Here is a 20,515-nt window from a genome sequence, read left to right on the forward strand (position 1 = left end):
ACGCATCACTCGCATTAAGACATTAGGCAGTAGGTTATGTTTTTTGCACTGATCGTGCCATCCCCATTTGAATTGTGCCCTGGGCAACTGCCCATAACTCCCCCTCCCCAGAACTGCTGTATGTTTGCTTGTTTGTTGAATGTTTATTTGAATGGGAACAAGTGTTTAGGATACATAATACCAAGCACTACAAAGCTTGATATTAATGTAATAACTTCCTTTGAATGCTGCCCTGGGTAATACAGTTACAGAGCAGCTGTATTTGTTTTGATATTAAATAAGGAACAGAACTGCAATTAGGTGAGCTATGAAAGAAACAGAGTGACTCACAACAGAAGGGGCCAAATGCAAAATGCACTCCACACTTTACAGAATTTGATTTGCACAAAGAGGACAAACACACTCATTTATTTCAACATATGTAAATTACTTTCATTACGTCTCAATAAAATATATTGAAGCTTGTGGATGTAAATGATAATAATAATTAAAAAAAATCCAGAGGTATAATTTTTTTTTGTGTGTGTGTGTGAAAGAACTGTAGCAGATCCGGCAGATGGCGCTCCTGGACCTTCCAGGCTCGGCTCGCAGGCTTGCCCCTCCTGCACTGTGCAGTGCGGTGCGTCCCGGTCTTGTTTTCCACTCCTGCATGATGAGGCGGTGCGTGAGGCGCCAACGCATCCCACCGGGCTGAGGAGGAGGACGAGGAGGTGGTGGAGGAGGAGGAGGCTAACGAAGCAGAGCAGACAGCTCCTGTCCGCGAAACGCACGCAGCTCCCTCAGTGAAAGAAAGAAAGAAAGAAAAAAAAAAAACCCACACAGGAGAAAGCATGAAGAGCAGCGAGGCACTGAGGGGTACATTTTCATCTGCAGAGGACTGAGTGAAGCCGCAGGATGGCGGGGGGGCGGAGGGGACTTGTGGCCCCCCAGAATACTTTTTTGGAGAATATTGTCAGACGGTCGAACGGTAAGGATGATGATCACTATGACGGTAGACTGACCTGCAAGGTGTGAACAGTTTAGCAAAGGTCTCAGTGTAGCCAGAAATTGTTAGACGGCATCAAATAAACGCACAACGAAGGGAAACAGGAGGCTACTGAGTTGCACAGAATCCAATATTTCTTCCTTTAAAAGAAGAAAAAGAAAAAAAAAAGTTGTAAGAGAGAACTGCTGAAGTGTGTCTAGTTCTTGTTAATGTAATTATCTATTTTCACAGTGATAGGATTTTTTTTATTTTTTTTATTATTTTTTAAAGCACCAGTTTTAGTCCCTGCAGTGCAAGCAGAGAGGAGAGACAGCAGGTCACTGAAATCATTACATTGATTACATAAGACCAGTGGAAGTCTCCGCTGAGAAACATATGGGCCAGATAGAGATGGAGAGGGATTTCCAGGAGCGAGAGGAAAACCTTAAAAGAGGCTGATTTTCTCGTAACATGCAGAAAGGTGCAGAACTGTCGTGGAGCTCATTGTCATTCCTGGTGTTTGGGGGGGATCATCATCATCATCATCATCATCCAGGGTGCAGTTTGAAACTCAACTTAAGCCCTTGTTGCAAATGCCTCAAGCTGTTAAGAGGATTTAACACCCAGCTTTAACTAAACAACAGATTCTGCTCACCCAGGCAGAACAAAAACAACAAAAAAAGCCCGGTAGTTTTTTGTAGAATGCTGCTGACTGTCAAAGTAGAACACAGAGGGGTGATTAAACAAGCAATTAACAGACTTTGTTTAAGGATAAAACGGATTCAGATTAAACCCTCGTCACATAATCACAGTTTTATTCACAGAGCATAAAAAAATAGAAGGGTGAATTTTTTGTATCCATTTCTAGCTTGAAAAAAAAAAAAAAAGAAAAATCAAGCTTTTTTTTTTTTTTTGCTGATAGAAAATAGATAATCCATCACATTGGACACAGAAGTGTATTGTGAAAATTGGAAGCCCTGTGCATTGTTTCCTGTCACCCTTTGGCCTTTATTAGATGAAATAGAAAGTGGCAGGGTGAGCTGGAGAGGTGTAACACTGAGCAGTGATCTGTGAAACCGAAGCAGGGACGCTAGTGTGGTTTTGGGTGCGAGCCACGATGTATGTATGTATGCATGCATGTATGTATGTGTGCAGGCGTGTACGTGTATGTATGTGTGCAGGCGTGTACGTGTATGTATGTGTGCAGGCGTGTACGTGTATGTATGTGTGCACACATCCCATGGCCGCAGCGTTTTCTGTCAGAGGAAACGATCATTTCATCAGAAGCAAACCCTTCAGCTCCACCATCATTTAAAAAAAGACATCTGTATTAAAATGCACGATGACAGAAAACAAACATCTTATTAAATATTAAAAAGGTAAATCCAAACTTAAAAAAAAAAAATCCATTCTTATGACCTTGTGGTTATTGATTAGTAAGCAGTTTATTGCTACAAACAAACTGAAGAAGAAGAAGAAGAAAAAAAACATGACTCTTTAAATCTGCAGGATGCCACCGGGACAGTGGTGGGTGGGAGCTCGTAAACAATGAAGGAAGTCGTCCTTTTGCTGCTAAATAAGCAACTCATCACAATTGCCTAGACATATTGATTTTTACATTCCTAGCCAGTAGTTTGTCTCTGACCACTAATTAAAAATTGCTACAGATCTTTGGCTCTACAGACATTTCTGGACTGTAGCTCACAAATAGCAGAAATGATGACTCAACGACTTCCTTTAAACTCAGATGTGGATTTTTAAAGCAGCCTGCAGATGTGGATGAATTTATTGGCACCTGTACATTGATTTTTTTCTGAGTATAATTTTGTGTTTATAATCGCTGATTATGTACGCAAAATACACTCTGTGAAAAAGGAAAGCACTTTTCTTAGATGACAAAATAAGGTTAGAAAAAAAAATATGCGCATTCCTCATTACAAAATCTTTCTAGATGGAGTTAAGGAAGGGAAACAGGCCCACAGCATCATGGATTCTGCACTGTACCTTAACAGCGGGCAGGATGCGCTTCTTCCAATCTTCATTTGTAGTTTTATGCCGAGCTCATTCGGAGTGTTTCACAGTCTTGAGCTACACTAGAGTTTGAAAAACTCCACATGCTTACGTTTGTGAAGGTAGGACAGAAGAGGCTTTCTGGTGGCTTCACTCCCAAACAAATCAACGTCCCATTTAACTGTTGCTATAGAAACTTGACAGGAAAGGGTTGAACAATGTGTGCTGTCACATTTATACACCAAGGAAGCAGAAATTTATAGTTTTTTTAATTCAACTTTTTACAAACAAAATAGTTTCAAAAGTAAAGTACAAATTCAGGACATACGCCACATTTATATTAAAGGGATATTTGCTAACAGCTGTGCAATCGGTAATAAAAATAGAACAAATATTTCATAAGATGGATTTTCTCCCTCCACTAAACCAATATGATCAAGTCAAAGACTTGATTTTTCTTAAATCTTCAATTTCAGATTATTCGGCTGCAATGAAAGAGTAATTTATTTTCCACCAAGGGTCCAAGAAATGTGTCCACATCTGTATCGGTTTTGTGAAAAAAAGGATGTTTTTAACTAGTTTATTAATTTTTATAGCTAATTTGCAAAATCTTTGGGCTTTGTTGGGTCTTATTGGATCCGGCCTGATAAAGAGCTTTTTCACACCCTCGACATCAGTGCTGTATCTGCAGTGGGTCAGCTTTAACACAATTACACGTGTCCAACCTGTTTTCTGTGTCGTGCCAAAGGGACAGGAAATGGAGACCAATAATCCAGGAAAAAAGTGTTTTCATGTAGCCACAGATTCATCAATCAGACTTTTTTTTTCCCGGCTGACGCTGATTTCTGGTTTTCTCTAACATCTGACCTGCCTGTTCCAGTTTTGACTGATTAGATGTTTTGTTTTTTTTGTCCTCTAGGGCATAAGTCACAAAAAAAGAACAAAATGTGCTGCTGCTTTTTCATATAGAAGTATTAGATTTAAATCAAACAGAAAATGAAGGCATTACTAGATTCTAGGTCACTAATCTTTATCTGGTTTTCATTCAACTCAAGAAAGTTGCAACAAACTACATAGGTTTGTGTGTCAATAAAGTAGAAATTATGAAATGATGGAATTGCTTTGATGACTCAAGACATTAGTTTTCATCATTTCATGGATCACTGGTAAAAGTAGAAAGTAAATCCCCCTATTCCGATTGATTGATACATGTTTGGTTTGACTTTTTCTACTTTTGAAAGTGACTATAAACGTTTGTTTATCCCCAAAACGGCATATTGTTGTAAAGCTATTTTACACCCTGGATTCCCTTCCAAAAAAAATAAAAAATACAAGTGAAATTGTATATTTTCTGCTTCTTAGATGCAAAAATGTAGTACTTTTATTCATGAGAGCTTCCCCCCGTCCGTCCGTCATCAAAATAGGAAGTAAAATTTGGATTCTAATCAAAGCGGATTCATTTTGTGTTGCCTCGTCTGTTTCGCATTGACACTAAATAGCCGGGTTCTGTTGCATCAAAAGTAGCAGCCAAGAAAACGCTGGCAGCTAAAGCCGTGAAGCCTGCGCAGCATCTTCTGCGTGCTGCAGGTTATGCTGTTCACCGTCAGGCTCCATGCGTTTGTTTTTTGTTTGGCACCATTGTTTGCGTGTTGAAGAAATAGGGTTGAAAATAAATTTGCAGTGGGTTAGGGTTTGTAATTGCTCTTATAACATCTGTCAGGATTTTTGCTCTCACGTCTTCTGCTTGGCATGTAGGTTGAGCACATTTTTAAGCAGCTCGTATCAAAGCTTATAGAGGGAAAATGCAGCCAGCAGAGTCAAGTTAAGGTTGAATATATATGTGTATATGACACTGTAATTATCTGGCTTTTTACCTTACACACCCCTACTGACAGTTAGTGTCTGCCTCTGTGTTATTTTGATTACTTTAGATGTAGACATCCTTTTTTTTCAGGCAGTGTTTTATGATGTTCGTGTGACACAATGAGCTGATTTGGCGAAAACAACAACAGCACAAATCGGTAAGGAAGTTGCCAACTACAGAGAACTGCTAAAATGTGCCCACATTCAGAATCTCTACTACGTTTAAAAATGAAAGAGAGATGCTAATAGTTGGAGAACTATATGCCAGCTTTCATTCTGGTTGTGTGTGAGAGAGTGAGACTTTCAGTAGCTAACAGGAAGGCTGAAAAAAATACAAGTTTTGCCATTTAAAAAAAAAAAATTGAATCGTTTTGAGCTTCCAACTTCTGCCTGTCATTGAACATCCTGGATTTGGGAATGCTGTCAGCCTCTTGGAAATTTCGCAATAAAGAAAAAGGTTGACAGTCTCTTGAAAGAATACTAAAGCTGCTGTTTTATTAATGCTGGCTGTGCTAACTTTGCTAATTGCTAATAGAAAATGCTCGTGAGACTTAAGCATATCAATTTGACAATTATTCCATGTGTTTTGTAATACAGGAGCAAACAAAATAGAAACAAAACAAAAAAAGGAACTGCTTCACTATGACTGCTGGCTCTGTGGGACACTGCCTCGGCTCCTGGTGCCATTAATTATTGACCGCTCATAGCAGGAGACCAGGAAGAAGCGTTTTGAAGTCGTGAATTGCAGTTCTTAATGAGAATCAGAAAAAGCAGCGATTCGCAGGTCAACGCTTTATAAAAACCACAGATCGACAATCAGCCGCAAAAATTATAACCATGTGGACAAATGCTTTTAATGTTAATAAAGCTACAACGTTGCATTTACCCGTAAAAATGCACAGTGTGTTAATGGAAAACATTTGAAACACTTGAATTATGGATAAGTCCGTTGGCATTAAAGATCCAGAGCTGTGTGTCTTTTGTTTATTGCAGATCGTCATCTCTGTCTGACATTCTTCATTCATTCAAATGTTTCTCCCTGTACTCTGTTAACTTTCTTTTCTTTTCAAACATTTCAGTTTGGACACTGCCACATAGACAGACAGGTACACTGTGAAGTTTAACATGGAGTGCTCCCTATTTCAGTATCTCTCTGCGCCTTGTTAGCTCTTTAGCCGTTTCAATGATGTGTATTTCCCAGAAGTAAGTCAGCCAGAGAGTGTTTCAGTTCCAACCCCGTTTCTCACAAAGATCCTCATGCATGTGGCTGTTGTGAAGGACACCTGGGCATGTGATGTGTTGTGGATCATCTTCTGTCACTGTGCTGATGCTTTAAGTTGCTGTTTGTGTTACTGTGACTTTCTGTGTCGATGAAAGTTTTCTGTTTTATGTGGCCAGTTTTTTTTTTTCCCCTCTCCCCGCTCTTTTACCAACCCTTTTATCGTAGTAACTATAAAAAGGGTCGTCTCAGACTAAAACTCACAATCTCATATGTGAAAATTAGGATAATTCATTTTAAAATGTTTGCTTTGTTTGTTTCTATTTGCTTTAAAAAAAAATGCTACTCTTATTGTACATTTAACTTTTTTTTTTTGTGGATATCTGCAAAACAAAAAGACTGATTTTCTTTCAAGTCCTGCAAATTTTTCTAAAATGTAGGCGGAAGATGCCAAATAATTAGGTGCAAATGTTTTATTCTCCTGCAAAAGTTAGGTCAATCTAATTAATCTAATAAGTGTAACAAAAGAGACTTACATATCGTTCTTATTATATTTCCCTTAGAAATAGCTAAAAACTGAAATATAAATAGATATTTAAGGATTTATGACAGACAAGCATGACTATAGGATGAGTTTTAAGTTCATTAATGATTTACTAGAATTGTTTTTTCTCCAGGGTGGAATGATTGTACACTTGAACACTTAAATAAATTTGATCAACATAACTTAAAACGTTCCAAAAGCTCAGTCCGAGTCTGCTTCATCACTTCTCAGCCCAAGTTATGCCTGTTTTTGGTAACATTGTCTTTAGGGAACATTTGACTCCGTTGCAATTCATGCATCTATTTGTTGATGTGGAGCTAGGTTAGAAAATGTTTAGACTAATATCAAAAAAGCCTCACATCATGGTGGTGAAAGCACTACTTGGTACAGTCAAAGGCTCATCTTGACTATTCCAAATATACTGATGGTTGTTGTTGTCATATTGCTCGACCTTTGTCGAACCTAAATTCAAAGGGAAAAGTTAAGGAATGGGGTTAAAACCAGCTCTATGCCAGGATGACAACCTGTTTATTTCTGTGCAAGAGCGGTCCAACATCCAGCAAAATGTGTGCCAGACGCTTTTTGAAATCTTAATAATGTGCTACAGCGGTAACTTGCGATAAGGTAAAACATTTTTGAGGTTGCCGTTAAGTCCAAAATGACTCGCACCCCTTGGCAGATGTAAATTTAAAATGAATTTCGTCCAAACCAAGTTTGTTTCTGGTTGGAAGTGAGACAGGCATGTCTCAAAACTCAACAAAACGACCTAAAACAATCATTAGTTTTAAAAAAAAAACATTTCATTTTATTCAGTTTAATTAAAAAAAAAAGAAAAAAAGACACATTACAAGCTATTTATAACCTATTTTTCTCAAAAATCAACAGGAAAACCTTATTGAAACTACCAACAAGCTTTTTTTTTTGGATGATTTCTTCTTTTTTTAAAATCTGATTTATCTTTGATGATGAGCTTCAAGCCTTTGAAGTAGGACGGGCTCCTTACCATCACCCTAATCTTTGGCTTTCTGAACAAATGTTTTATCATATTTAGGTCAGGACTCCAAAATGTTTCATATTATCGCCACTCAGAAGAAACATGTTGGTAAAATTAAAAGATGACCTAATCATCCACACGATGAAAAAATCTTCATCTTAGTTGTTTTTGTTGTATGATCACTTCCACCCTTGGCAAATAACAAATCAAATAAACTAAAAATCCTCAAATGAATGTGAGTTCCAACCCCCCTGACGAGTAAACCCAAACATTTGACTGAAACTGTATCTACTGTATGTCTGTATCTGAATATTTGGGTTTTTACATCGTTCAATTTAGAAGCCTTAATCAGATTAAACCTCACACACTGGCAAAATGATAAATTAGGTTTCTTACACACTCTGCATAAAGAGCGGTCAAGAGGAGAGTTGTTTGCGTTTTCTACAGAGAAAGTTAAGAGAAAGAAAAAAGAAAAGCTGGTTTTATGGTGCTCTGTTCTTGAAGCAAGAGTTTTACCCTGTGTGAAGGATGTAATGAGGCGTAGACAGTTAGAGACCCTAATGGCAACCACTTAAAAGCGTTTTGGCACTCAAAGGCAGTACATTTGCTGCTTTTAACTAATGGTGTAAGCGTTACTGTGTAAACGACACTTTTTCAATAAACACAGCTTTCAAAGATTCAAATTATGAGGATGTACCTTAGCTAGACGTCGAAACCAATTAACATTTAAATATTTTGAAACGTAAAAGTCTGTATGTAATTACAAAAACAGATTTAAGACATATTTAACTTTTAACTTTTGTTTAAACATGTTTTAAGTCGGATTTCCTTTGAGTTTCCAAAGAACTCGCTCATCTCGACCTTCTCCTCAGCAAAAATATCATTTTAGATTGTGGATGTGATGGCTTTTGATAGCACCCTGTCATCTAAAGTTGCTCTCTTCTTTCATGTCCTCTTCAAAACAGACACCAACTTTGTCCTGGGCAACGCTCAGATAGTGGACTGGCCCATCGTCTACAGCAACGATGGCTTCTGCAAGTTGTCAGGGTACCACAGGGCGGAGGTGATGCAGAAAAGCAGCACCTGCAGGTAGGGGGCGACCAGATGTACGCCTATAAGTCACTGTTGAAATTTGTGAACTAGGGGTGCACTGATTTGTCGGCCAGCCGATTTATCCGTGACGATTTCCTTAGTTTTGGGAGATCGGTGATCGGCTGATTATTACATATGAAGCCGATCTTATCCACCGATCTTATCTAGCTTGGCAAATGTGTAAGAATCAAGTACTGTCCTCTTTTGCTCTCCGGTGAGAAAGGTTCGACTGACAGACCAGTCCTCCAAGTTATATCTGCATGTTTACAATTAACAATAGTGACCCAACTGTTGCCAACACAACAACTTTCTTTCTTGCTCTATTGAGCAACATTTCGGACAACAAAAAAAAAAAGGTATCGGCCAAAATCGGAATCTGCAGATTAAGCTTTCTAAGAGATTGGTAATCAGCGATCGGCCAGAAAAGTGCAATCGGTGCACCCCGATTGTAAACCTTTACATCCCCCAAAGTAAATTCAAAAAATATCTTGAAAGCCTTTCTATTAGGCTATCCATATTCAATTACAGACTATTTTTGATTTAATATAATAAAGTTGGTCAGTATTTCACCAGTGGAAATAGCTGTTATTAACTAATTCTTGAAAGTGGGTGAAATTCCAGGAATATCTTTAAAACTGTGTTTTTAGTTGGATTTCTTTTTTGTTCTGATTCTGTACCCTGTTTATAAAGACTGGCATTGGATTTGCTTAAAATGTTATTTATGTTTTAATCAAGCAGGATTAAATGTCTGCAATAAAATCTGTGTAGTCTCACATAGAGCAGTAGGAAATGGGATAGCGAACTACCATTATTTTCTAAAAATATACCCGATTATATCCAGGAATATGATTGGCAGGAAAGATTTTCCGCAACAGAAAGCAGCGTATAAATATGAAGTAAAGAGAGACGGATCCATGGTTTGATTTTTATTATTACAAATAAAAATACGACGACGGAAGCAATTCCCAAATGTTGCTTTTGCTAACCTCATGCTCACATGGATGGAGAACATTCATTTTTCAAATATTGCAGGAGATTCTTGGTTGGATTTTGATCTGAAATTTGACTTAGCCATTCCAAAACATTAAGCCAACACTAACTAGTGATTCCTTGACTTTTTAGAACTTGTACCGCTTAAGAAATGAGCCTAAAACTGTTGTTTTACCTCCTAAAACAACAGTACAGCTGGAGTTTGATTTTCATTTGTTGTGAAAACAAAACAAAATTTCCTCCATTAGCATTTCATTGATAGTTGAAGCTTAGTTATTTGTTTAATTATGTGTTCCTGTGATAACATTTGAATTCGGCTAAAGCCTTCAGGATTGAATTTGATAATGTCACAAAGTGGTTAGTAGATGAGGATTGAGACCCGGGGTAAAGTGAATGAAGGGGTTTAATGATGTTCAAAGTGAATGAAGGAGTTTAATGATGTTCAAAACAGAACTCAGTGCCAGGCACCACAGGTGAGGAACAAGACAACACTAGCCCAGGTTGACACACCTATGACACGGATCCAGCGGGGAACAGAGGAGACAGGCAAGGTTAAACACACAAGGGAAATAATCAGGGGAACAAGAGACGGGTGGGATCAATCAGGAACTCGACAAGATAACACAGGGACTAAATTAACTAATAATCGCACACCAAAACCCAGATCTTTACAGATATAAGTAAGAAAAATGTTCCCAAAACTCAAAGCCCTGACTGAAAACATGGCCGTCTTGTGAGATAGAACTGTAGTGATATTTTTGGAGAGTTTTTTATTTTTTAAAGTTTTGCTTGTATTTATTGTCCTTTTTGTGATTTGCGCACAGCCACAAACAGATTTATATCATATATTTTCGTTAACACATTGCTACAGTGTTTTAAAGTATAAAATGTGGAAAACAAATATTTTGTCATCAGTTCTTAGCCTGGTTATTGAGCATAACAATTACCCAGTCTGACTGGTTTGCAAACTTAGGACAAGAAACGCGTTTTAACTTTGGTTAGTTATTTCCAAATTATACGTCTAAGCTAAAAGTAAAAAGAAAACTAAACACGTACCTGCACTTGCACCTGATTCTCCCACAATTGCATTTGAAATGTTTGTAGTTCATTTGCAAATGAGTCAAATTAACATTATTATTAAATTATTATTGTTAAACACAACGTTAAAACCAGTGGGTTTAAGACCGAAAACGATGAAGCTAAACCAGTCCATTGTTGCTCTTGTGTTTAAGTTTGTTGTTGTTCTGGAAGGTGAATCTCTGCCTGTAATAGATTCACCAGTCTTAACATAAACTGAAAGCAGTTTTCCTGTCCTTGCCTTAGAAAAGTATGCTGCCACCACCATGGCTCACTGTGAGGATGGTGTGTTCAGGGTGATGCGGAATGTTAGTTTTCCACCACAGATAGTGGTTTAGATGTTGACAGAGCATTTAATTACGGGCTCATTGGTCCAGAGTACCTTCTTCCAGGCCTTTCCTATTTCCCTCATGTCTCATGGCAAACTGCAAACTGAAATTCTCAGTGTTTTTTTTTATTTTTTATTATTGCTTTCTCCTCAACAGTGATACAAAACGGCCGTATTGGTGAAGTGTTTCATGTTCGTCTAACATACTCTAGAGTCTTTCACAGAACATCAGTATTTATACGATTATATGAATTTTATGAAGGGGTCAAATGAATGTTGAAAACTATAAATCATTTCCTCTTCCTTCACTGACGCATGGGCCGTTTGTCTTGATTTCACATGAAATCCTAACACAGCACACAGAAGTTGGATGTCCTGTATGGCTTATATAGTTCAGCTATGAACACAATATAAGCTTTGCAGTCATTTTTTTTAAGTAAGTCCAAATGAGAAGTGTGTTTAAGTGTTTTAAGTATGCATATAGAGTAATATTAAAAAAAAACCTCAGGGAGCGATTGTTCAGAACAACACATTCGACTAATCATTGAGTTTGTTAAAACATAAAACTTCAATTCCTTTGGGTTTTTTTTTTTCTTTCTTTCTGAGACTTTTAGTGACAGTGATATAAATGCTCCACCTACATGCTTAAATAATAGAAAACGAAACACCCTTTCGCTCTTGTTCTTGATTTTAATGGGATTTGTGAGAACTCTCTATGGCTCATTGTAAAAAAACCCCCGAAAAAGTCAATTAAAAGCCAAAGGTGCCTAGAAGCAGCGTCAATCTGCACATTTTCTGCAGCTGCAGTGTTTTCTCTCCCGTGTTTACACGACAGCCTCTTTCTGCAGGAAGGTGCCTCGAAGGCACCGTTCCAGCACAACGCGTAGAGAGGGAGAGGAACAAATAAGGCAGGCCCGAAAGTTGTATTTGTGGAAATATTTCCACCTCATTTGTATGGACTGTAATTTGTGTCCGAGTGCAATTATTTAAAAAAACTTTATTTAATTGTCAAGATAGTTGCAACACAATGAAACAGCCTCTTTTTTTTGTCATTCCAAGAAAAGTCTTTTTTTCTTTGGGAATTGTGATCATTGACCTAGTTTCCTCGAAATCCGTCCAGTGACAGACTTGTTGACTGATTGACTTTGACAGAGTCACGACGCCGACAAGGCTCAAAGGCCGAGCTGTGACGAACCGACACATTTTTCGTTTGTCTGTCGTTACAATAAACTTTAAATAGCCGTCAATTAAGTCGAGAGCCCCGGGTGATTATCTTAATGACTAAAGTGCGTGTGCAGAGTTCAGCGGCTAATTGCAGCCACTCATGACAGCGTTTCTTTTCTTTTTACGCCAGACAATGACAATCTGATGCGATGTTCAGAGTCCAGTAGGTGTTTCCTGTTGGAAACAACAGAGATCTGTGACGTGGTCAGGCTGCAAGAGCTGAAACGGGTTCTTTGTCGCTGTAACTGTAAAACTGCGGACATACAGTCTCCCCCTTAGGCGCCCGCCCCAAAACTGTACTGGTAAAGTGATAAAAGCCATCACAAATGAGCCATATTTTCGGCTATTATCCAACTTGTGTTTTTACTGTGCCTGTAATAAGCAAGTCAGTGCCCAATATAAATAGGATCACAGTTGGTGCTGGCAGATTTAAGAAGCCGTGGGAGATTTCATCTGCTCCGGGAGATGGTGTTCGTCACAGCCGGCACATCGGCTATTACTATTTTTGACATGCGGCCCCCCCCGTAAACATAAGCTTAAGAACACTTGCCAACGCAAATATAAAGAGCGAGTGTCAGATGATCTGTTTTAGGTTTATTTTCAGACTGCTGCGGGGAGATGCGGCGTAAGAGGAAAGAAAACAAACCTGGAAACCTCCCGGCTGAATCGGGGAGCCGATTGAAAGAGCTTTGCTAACATTTATTAATGTGTCTCACAAATGAGTTTGGAGGGTACTCGATACCACAACCTGGCAATTAATGAATGATTAATGACAAGTTCCTCCAAACCCCTAGCTGAGGTAACTGTAATGAGCTGGAGGAGGGATATACTGTATTTATTTCTAATGATATAATCATCGGTGAGACGCCTTCCACAGACAGGCAACTAAAGCTTTGTTCATTTGAAAGGCAGGAGCACACATGCTAGTTAGTGCTGCTTAGGTCTACTGATTAGTGATGCAAGCATAAACTTATAGAAATATAGATAAATAGAAGAATAGATCCAAAGATTTTGGAAGAAACATATAATTTTATTGAAAAGGATACGTTTCAGACGTTTCCCCACAGTTCCCGTCTTGCTTTTGACTTTGCCTTCTTTAAATTAACCTCAGGCTCTCTGGCTTTAACGTGATTTTTTATTTTTACTTTCTAAAACGTTTGACTCTTGCAAATGATCTCAGGTCTAAAATCAAGCCCTTCCTTTCTTTCATTAACATTTCTTCGGCAATGTTCAGGTGACATCAGTGTGTTCTTGAAGGAGCACTGAGAACAGAGCATCCTGGAGTCCATAAAATTGGTTTGAAGGAAAAGCGGTTTGAATAGAAACCTAATGTCTGGACGTCGTATCCAAACTTTTAGCCTGCAGTTTATGTAGTTGATATAAGAAAAACTCCCAGCAATTTACAGAATCCAAGACTTAAGTCCACGTAAGGCGTCGGTTTTTATGAGGCGCCACACCATGGCATAATTTTAGTTGTGCAAACATTTAAAACAAAAATGTAAAACAGTCAAAGTGGTTTAGGTAGAAATGCAACAATTTTTTCTACTTCTGGTTAAAAATGCTGATTAGAATACATCAGAATGTTATCTTGTAGGTCTAAATAAAATAAATTCAGATTGTCATTTTGGTGGATTGAATTAAGCCAAGCTGATGCAGACTGAATATTTTGGAGGGAAGTTAGCACACGGTTGAGTTGTGTTAAAGTTTTCTCTTCCACATCCGTCTCACTTTGTCCCGACTCTGCTGCCATTAGCCTTCAAAGGTAGGCTGAAGTAGGCAATAATAGACAAGATGAGGTGAGTTATATGAAAGAAAGCGTGAACAATTGTTCTCAGAACATCATGTGCTTTACGCTGCTTTAGCCACGCTCAAGATCTTCTTTCAAACTTCTATTAATTTGATGTGGTTATTAGGACTGATTGGTGCAGCATAGTTATTACTGAGTCTTTGCTTGGGATCTCAGAGACCCTGTTGTAGAAGGATTCTTTTCTAAATGGAGAAAAACAGCTATTTTAAGTAAGAAATTGAAAACTTGGAGTTGTGCAGGTTTAGCCTCAATCGTTCGAATCTGAACTTCATTTCCAAATATTCCAGTAAAAAGCATCTTCTTAGTTTTGTCATTAAATTATAATGAAACATAGAGGCTTCTCCACTTTTGAAGGCGGCGCCAGTGGCTTACTGACTGCTGTCACAACATTTAAAAGTTCTGAAATAGTGTCACTTGAGGTTGAATAGTAAAAAAAGGTCAAATCTACCATTTATTTACGTCTTAACTATCTAAATTTAGATGTCGTTAATTGCTCAAAACCCTTAACACATCCACTTCCGCCTCAGTTTTCTTGTACAATCATCATAAAATGAGCCAAATACATGACTTGTAGCGAGCGAACAGAGAAAAAACAAAACAAAACCGCAAATCCAAAAGACAATCTCCAAACAAGCAAGGCGCATGTAGACAGACAGGAGTGAGGATTCAGCACCGAACAATGATAATAAATGATAGAGTGAGGAGTGATTAGGGCAGCGCATGCAGGTCCTGAGCAACAAGTGGGCAGTGGTGACATGGCAAGGAGGGGACACGGCGAGGGTAAGTGAGGGCGCCGCAGGGGAACGACAGGAAACGGAAACAAAAGATGGAGATATTTAGCTTCAGAGCTGAAGAGAGGCAATAAAGACCAAGAACTAAACATGAAACGTATAAAACAAGCAAAAAACAAAACAAAAACCCCTGAGCAGTAATACTGCTAACACTGTTGACTTTGCTGGATTATTTATTGACAAGTTGACAAGGCGTTTTACTTTCTGAAATCGTTTATTTTACAACAGCAAAAAGATATGCAGTATTCACTACAAGCTTTCTAAATAAGTTTAGTCTAGAAATATGAACTGAAGTTAGTGCAAATCCTGCATCCCTGCTGCAACACACCTGAAGCAAATGAATGATTACTGATGAGGCCTTTGCACAGCCTGCTGTAATTCCGCCTTTTGATTCAAGCATTGTGTGTTTGGAAATCCTCTTACTTTGCACATTTAACATAGCTCTTAGTTCATCTGTTGCTTTGTATCATTTGATTTCACCAATTCGGCGATTACACTTGTTCGATGCCACTGGAATAAATGGAAACATGAATCATTCTAGAAGATATCCAATGGGAGCCTCTGTTAAATCAAGGTGGTAATTTTTATTTTTATTTATTTTTTTGGTCAAATGAGTATGAACGACAACGGCTGGGATTATCAGGGAAATAGTTTACAATGTTATACTGTTAGACTTTTAGCGTTTCTATCTGTTTCATTGACTGTTTCTCAATTCCGGTCCTCACGCCGCCTTCCCCTGCATGTTTTAGGTGTTTCCCTTTTGCCACACACCTGGACTGAACCTGTGGGTGATTAACAGGCTTCTGCAGCACTCGATGGTCATGCAATCATTTGAATCAGCTGTTCTGGAATAGAGGCACATCTAAAACATGCAGAGCAGAGGGGCCTGAGGACTGCATTTGAGAAGAACTGGAATAGGGTGTTAGCATTAGTACATCAGTTAACTGCTTGTCCGCCTCTCTTAAGGACGTACAGAACAGAGTGATAACAAGATACCACTAGCAATGAGACGCCACATTGTGCTTCTGAGCTGTGCTCTCCTCTCCTAATAACTGCTTTTGATATTGTGATACTTCAAAATTGGCTGCTACTGTTACACTTACATCTTGTCCTCTGACAAGATGGGCTGTGGGTACATTTTGTGATGTCATTGCAAGCACCCCATAGATTTTTAAGAGGCTTAATGGGTCTGCATACCTCTCTCCAACATGCCAATAGACTGTAAGATTGCTCCTTTTATGCACCGGCTCCTCAGTGAGCCTACGCTCTCAAAAGTGCAAGTTATCATGACCCTGCATCCTCTGAGCAGCTGCACGTTTGTCCTCCTCATCCTGATCAGCTAAAGTAGCACTTTAAGCTTTCATGTGACAGCTTGACAGACACATCCTGGATTCCAGTCTGCACCTTGAAACCCCACCCCCAAAAAAAACCCTGCAGAGATCCTGGATGTCTTCTCCGTCTCCCAGCAACCACTGTCGCACTTGGGTACAGTTAATGAGCATTTGCTGTTCTTGCTGCATCTTGTTTCCCAGAGATAACCCTCTGATTTTGGGGCAAATACAGATGAGACCAGATATTTACATTGTCTGTTGTGGTTACCAATAATGCCACATTAATATCTGTATTGGTCCCGATATTGAAAACAATTCTAGATCGGGTATCGGAGAAAATGTGCCCGAAACATAATGGCGAATGAATTCAGTCGAAGTCTATGTTTTGTGCTCCAAATGCTTTATTTAATTTACAATATATTGAGAATTCCTAATTGCACTTGCTGAACTATTTGAAAGAAGGCTTTATTGCAATTTATTTTTTACATGTTTGACCAAGATAGTTAGCCTGTTGTTTTGTCAGTTTCAGTTTCTTTATTATTTATTTGATATTGGCTGTTCTACTCGTAACTGCAGTGACTGAACAAATGAAAGTTGCCTTGTTTTCACATGCAGCTTCTGAAGCTATTGGTATATTTTAGTGTGCCTGTAAAAGTGTGGAATTATCAACTAAATTTGTAATTCAGTATATTTATGTCTGTTTTTTTTTTTCAAAAGAAAAGTTTTAAGTCAATTCAGCAATTGGATTGGTATCGGACGATGCTAAACTTCAGATGTCTGTATCGGTATCAGAAGTGAAAAAAGTGCACCCGTTGGCTTATTTTCAGAATAATGAGACTAAGAGACACATTTTATTGTTCTCTTCAAAACTAGACATTTACACACACTATAAGAAGCCATTATAGTGTCATACACAGTTATATTAGCTATGTTGTTTGCAACCGGATTGTGCGTCCTTTATCTTCTCTTTTCCTTCGGCTTCACATGCCTTTGCGAAGTTTTGAGCACTAATCCTCCAAATAAAACTCTTTAGAGGTAGATTTGGAATGGTATGCATAATTTGTAGAATTTCCAACCTTTAATTAGTTTTTAATAAACAGTCCTTCAGAAAGTTTCACTTTTTGCTTTCATTTCTCTTCAAACATTTTCCCCTGGCTTTAATCATCACATGGACTTTGAGTCCTTTTTAGCTTCTGTCTGAAGCCATCTTTTTGAGCCTCGTTGTGCGGAACATGAAATATTCACTCATTGTGGCTCTTGGATGTTTTTGAGCGCGATGCAAAAACATTAAATGTATACTCCTCCTCCCTGAGTCCAAAACCTAACTCCCTATGTGCTGGAGATGTGTTGAGATCAAAGAGGCTATTTCCATCTTAACTGATCTTCCTGTGTATCCGTGATGTTTTTTTAAATGATTTTTTTTACCCGTGCTGGATCTTGTAAACACTGTGGCAGACCTTTGGGAATTTCCACACATGACAAGGAAGTCGTTTCAGAAATTATTATGCAATATTGTTTGTCTTTGAAGAAAGTCGCTCTCCTTCCGGCGAACAAAAGACAGAACGAGAAAGGGGCGACATTAATCAGCGTTATTACATCAAGCGCTACTCGGAAAGCGTCAGAACTGTCTTATTAGATACGGGCCTCCTTTTGTATTTCATAACAAGATATATTTAGATCATGCTGGAAACCGCTGCTTAAGGCAGCAGTAACACATGAAGTGAGATGAATCCCTCTGGAGCGTGGCTGAAGACAATCTTTAGGTTAAACTCCTATTCAAGAGACTCGTTTTACCAATTAGACATCACGGATGGCTTACCTTTTTATTGTTTCATGGCACATTTCAGTGGGTTTGTGTCTATATATAAATCGAGTCTAGACTGCAGATGTAACAGGCAACCGCTTTGGTTTCCTACCTTCAAACTCTGGCGGTTGTATTAAAATTGTCTGCTGTTTGGTTTGCAAGACATTTCAGTTTTTTCGACACCTTGGCCTAGACGTCGGGATTTGAAAGACGGTCTGTTGTCTTGGCTTGAACTTATTGACAAAGCAAGTGGATTCCGACGCAGCGAAAGTAAAAGCGGTTCCACGTTTTCACGCCCAGTTACTTTTGGAAGTCGCAAAGAAAATGTACGTTTTCTGCTGCCATCAAGGTTCTGGGAGAGTTCTGGCTGGATAATTGAGAGCTCCACTAATCAGAAGCTCATTTAAATGAATTGGTCTTCTGGCTTTATTTTGAATCTTTTTTTCAACTTTTAAACGGGTTTTCAAGTGTTTTCACAACATTGTCCTGTTGGAACACTAAGCTGTATACATTTTTTAATCAACCAGCTGTTGAATACATAGGGACTGCAACTATTAACAAAACACACTCTTAGCATGATACCGTCACCACCATGCTTGACAATTGATCGTTTTGCTAAATTTGAAAACGTCCTCTTGCCTCCTCAAAATGTTCTTCCAAACATTGTTCCACTCTTGGAAAATAATAGTTCAAAACATCGTGTTAAGCCCAGATTTAAGTAGACATTAATATTGATTATGAGTGCATGTAGCCTTCTGATTGTTTGATTGATTATTTAATTTGTTTCAGTTGCTTAATTTACAAACTGATAGCTGGAAGATTTCACTACACAGTGCATTAATGATTTTTACTTTCTTTTTAGCTTCAAGGTTTCCAGCAGCAGGTGTTGAAATACAAATAGAAGAATCTGTTCTCTCAGATTAGCAGATTAGTAGTGTGATGAGTTCACGCGTAGAGAAGTGAAACAGTTTGACCAATTCTCACTCTCACAATTAATATTCTCCCGAATAAATCATTGCAAAAATCAGAAGTGTCGTTTTTCTTCAGCGACAGAGAAATTACAAATTTGATACAGCATGTCATATTCCAACAGATGTGCAATCAATCTGCTGCACAGACTCTACTTGATATGGTTTTACTAAACAGAGTGAAGGGACTTTCCTGATTTCTGGTTTCCCTTCACCACCTGTCCTGTGCCAGGCTGTGCAAAGGTTTGAAAGAAAACATAACTAAAAAATTATTTTAAGACTCACTGAATGACTTTTTTATAAACACAAAGTGACTCAAACTACATTATATGTACTGGCCTATTTTATCATATTAAAAAAAACAAAACAACCAGCCAAAATAAAAGATAAAACCAATATGTAACAAGATTTCATTTAATAAAAATGTGTTTATTGTAAAAGATTGAAACATTTGTTCCAGCTTTAAGCCTGGAGGGCAAGCCTGAAAACTGGCTCTAAGTGACCTTTAACTTTTAAACTTTTTGGTGTTTATGGTTAGCTGACAAATAGGGGGGAAAAATATGCAAACACACTGAAACTAGTAGCTTTCAGTAATAGCCCATGACAACAGAAAATGTGGCGTATTTTGCATGATGCAGAGACATTTCACAGTTAGCGGAGTGTCTCCAGAGAGTTTACAACAATAATGACGGCAGAAGCAGCTGCTCATTTGGAATTGATGAGGGCAAATTTGGCAGCTTGAAGGTGGCGCTTGTCTGGAATTGACAGCAGAGCTGATTAGGAACCTGATCTGCATTTTGTCATTTGTGGACAAAGAGAAAACAAAAAAAAAAAAGAAGAAAAAAAATAGCGCATCCCCTCACATCCTTTTTCCAAACTGACATACAAACAAACAAACAAAATAAAGCTTCTTAGATGCAGTCATAAATTTAGCTTTGCTCAGCAATCTTCATAGAGGTGTCCATTGAATGTACACATTTCCCCTCCCCTTCCTCTCTCCTCTCTTCAGCTTTATGTACGGGGAGCTCACCGACAAGGACACGACGGAAAAAGTCCGACTAACGTTTGAGAATTATGAGATGAACTCATTTGAAATCCTGATGTACAAGAAGAACAGTAAGTAGCGGTGGCGAATGCGAAGGAAGAGAGGAACGAGAGTCTCCTCTCCTTTGCAATGCAAATGCGCTCGGAGCTTGGAGCCGAAGTTCAAAGGCAGCCCAGAACATTTCGGCGTCTGTAGAAATGTGCTAATTGGCTTAAGAGCCAGACTGGAACTGAAAAACCTTCCAGAGGAGAATATGGTTCTGTTTGTTTCAACATGCAGGTGTGGACTGATACAATATTACAGTCCCTATTATGTAATGGATAAAACTGTGATACAAAGGCTACCAGAGGCCCATTGTAAAACTGTGATGAATGAAAATAGTCGTTTAAGGTTTTTTTTTATTGCTTTCATATAAAACCAGATAATAAATATTTCTTAATATAAATTTGAAATACTAGCAAAAT

General features: G+C 38.4%; 1 protein-coding gene across 1 annotated transcript in view; it reads left to right on the forward strand.

Annotated features, from left to right (window-relative positions):
• Positions 1-543: 543 nt before the first annotated feature.
• kcnh1a (potassium voltage-gated channel, subfamily H (eag-related), member 1a) overlaps positions 544-20,515 on the forward strand; it is a 71,204-nt gene continuing 51,232 nt past the window's right edge. The window contains exons 1-3 of the mRNA XM_028006522.1: positions 544-967; positions 8,560-8,683; positions 20,016-20,122. Coding sequence (XP_027862323.1) covers positions 895-967; positions 8,560-8,683; positions 20,016-20,122 — 304 coding nt within the window. The 5' untranslated portion in view covers positions 544-894. The remainder of the gene's footprint in view (positions 968-8,559; positions 8,684-20,015; positions 20,123-20,515) is intronic.

This window comes from Xiphophorus couchianus, chromosome 22, assembly GCF_001444195.1.
Source record: "Xiphophorus couchianus chromosome 22, X_couchianus-1.0, whole genome shotgun sequence".
Taxonomy (NCBI): domain Eukaryota; kingdom Metazoa; phylum Chordata; class Actinopteri; order Cyprinodontiformes; family Poeciliidae; genus Xiphophorus; species Xiphophorus couchianus.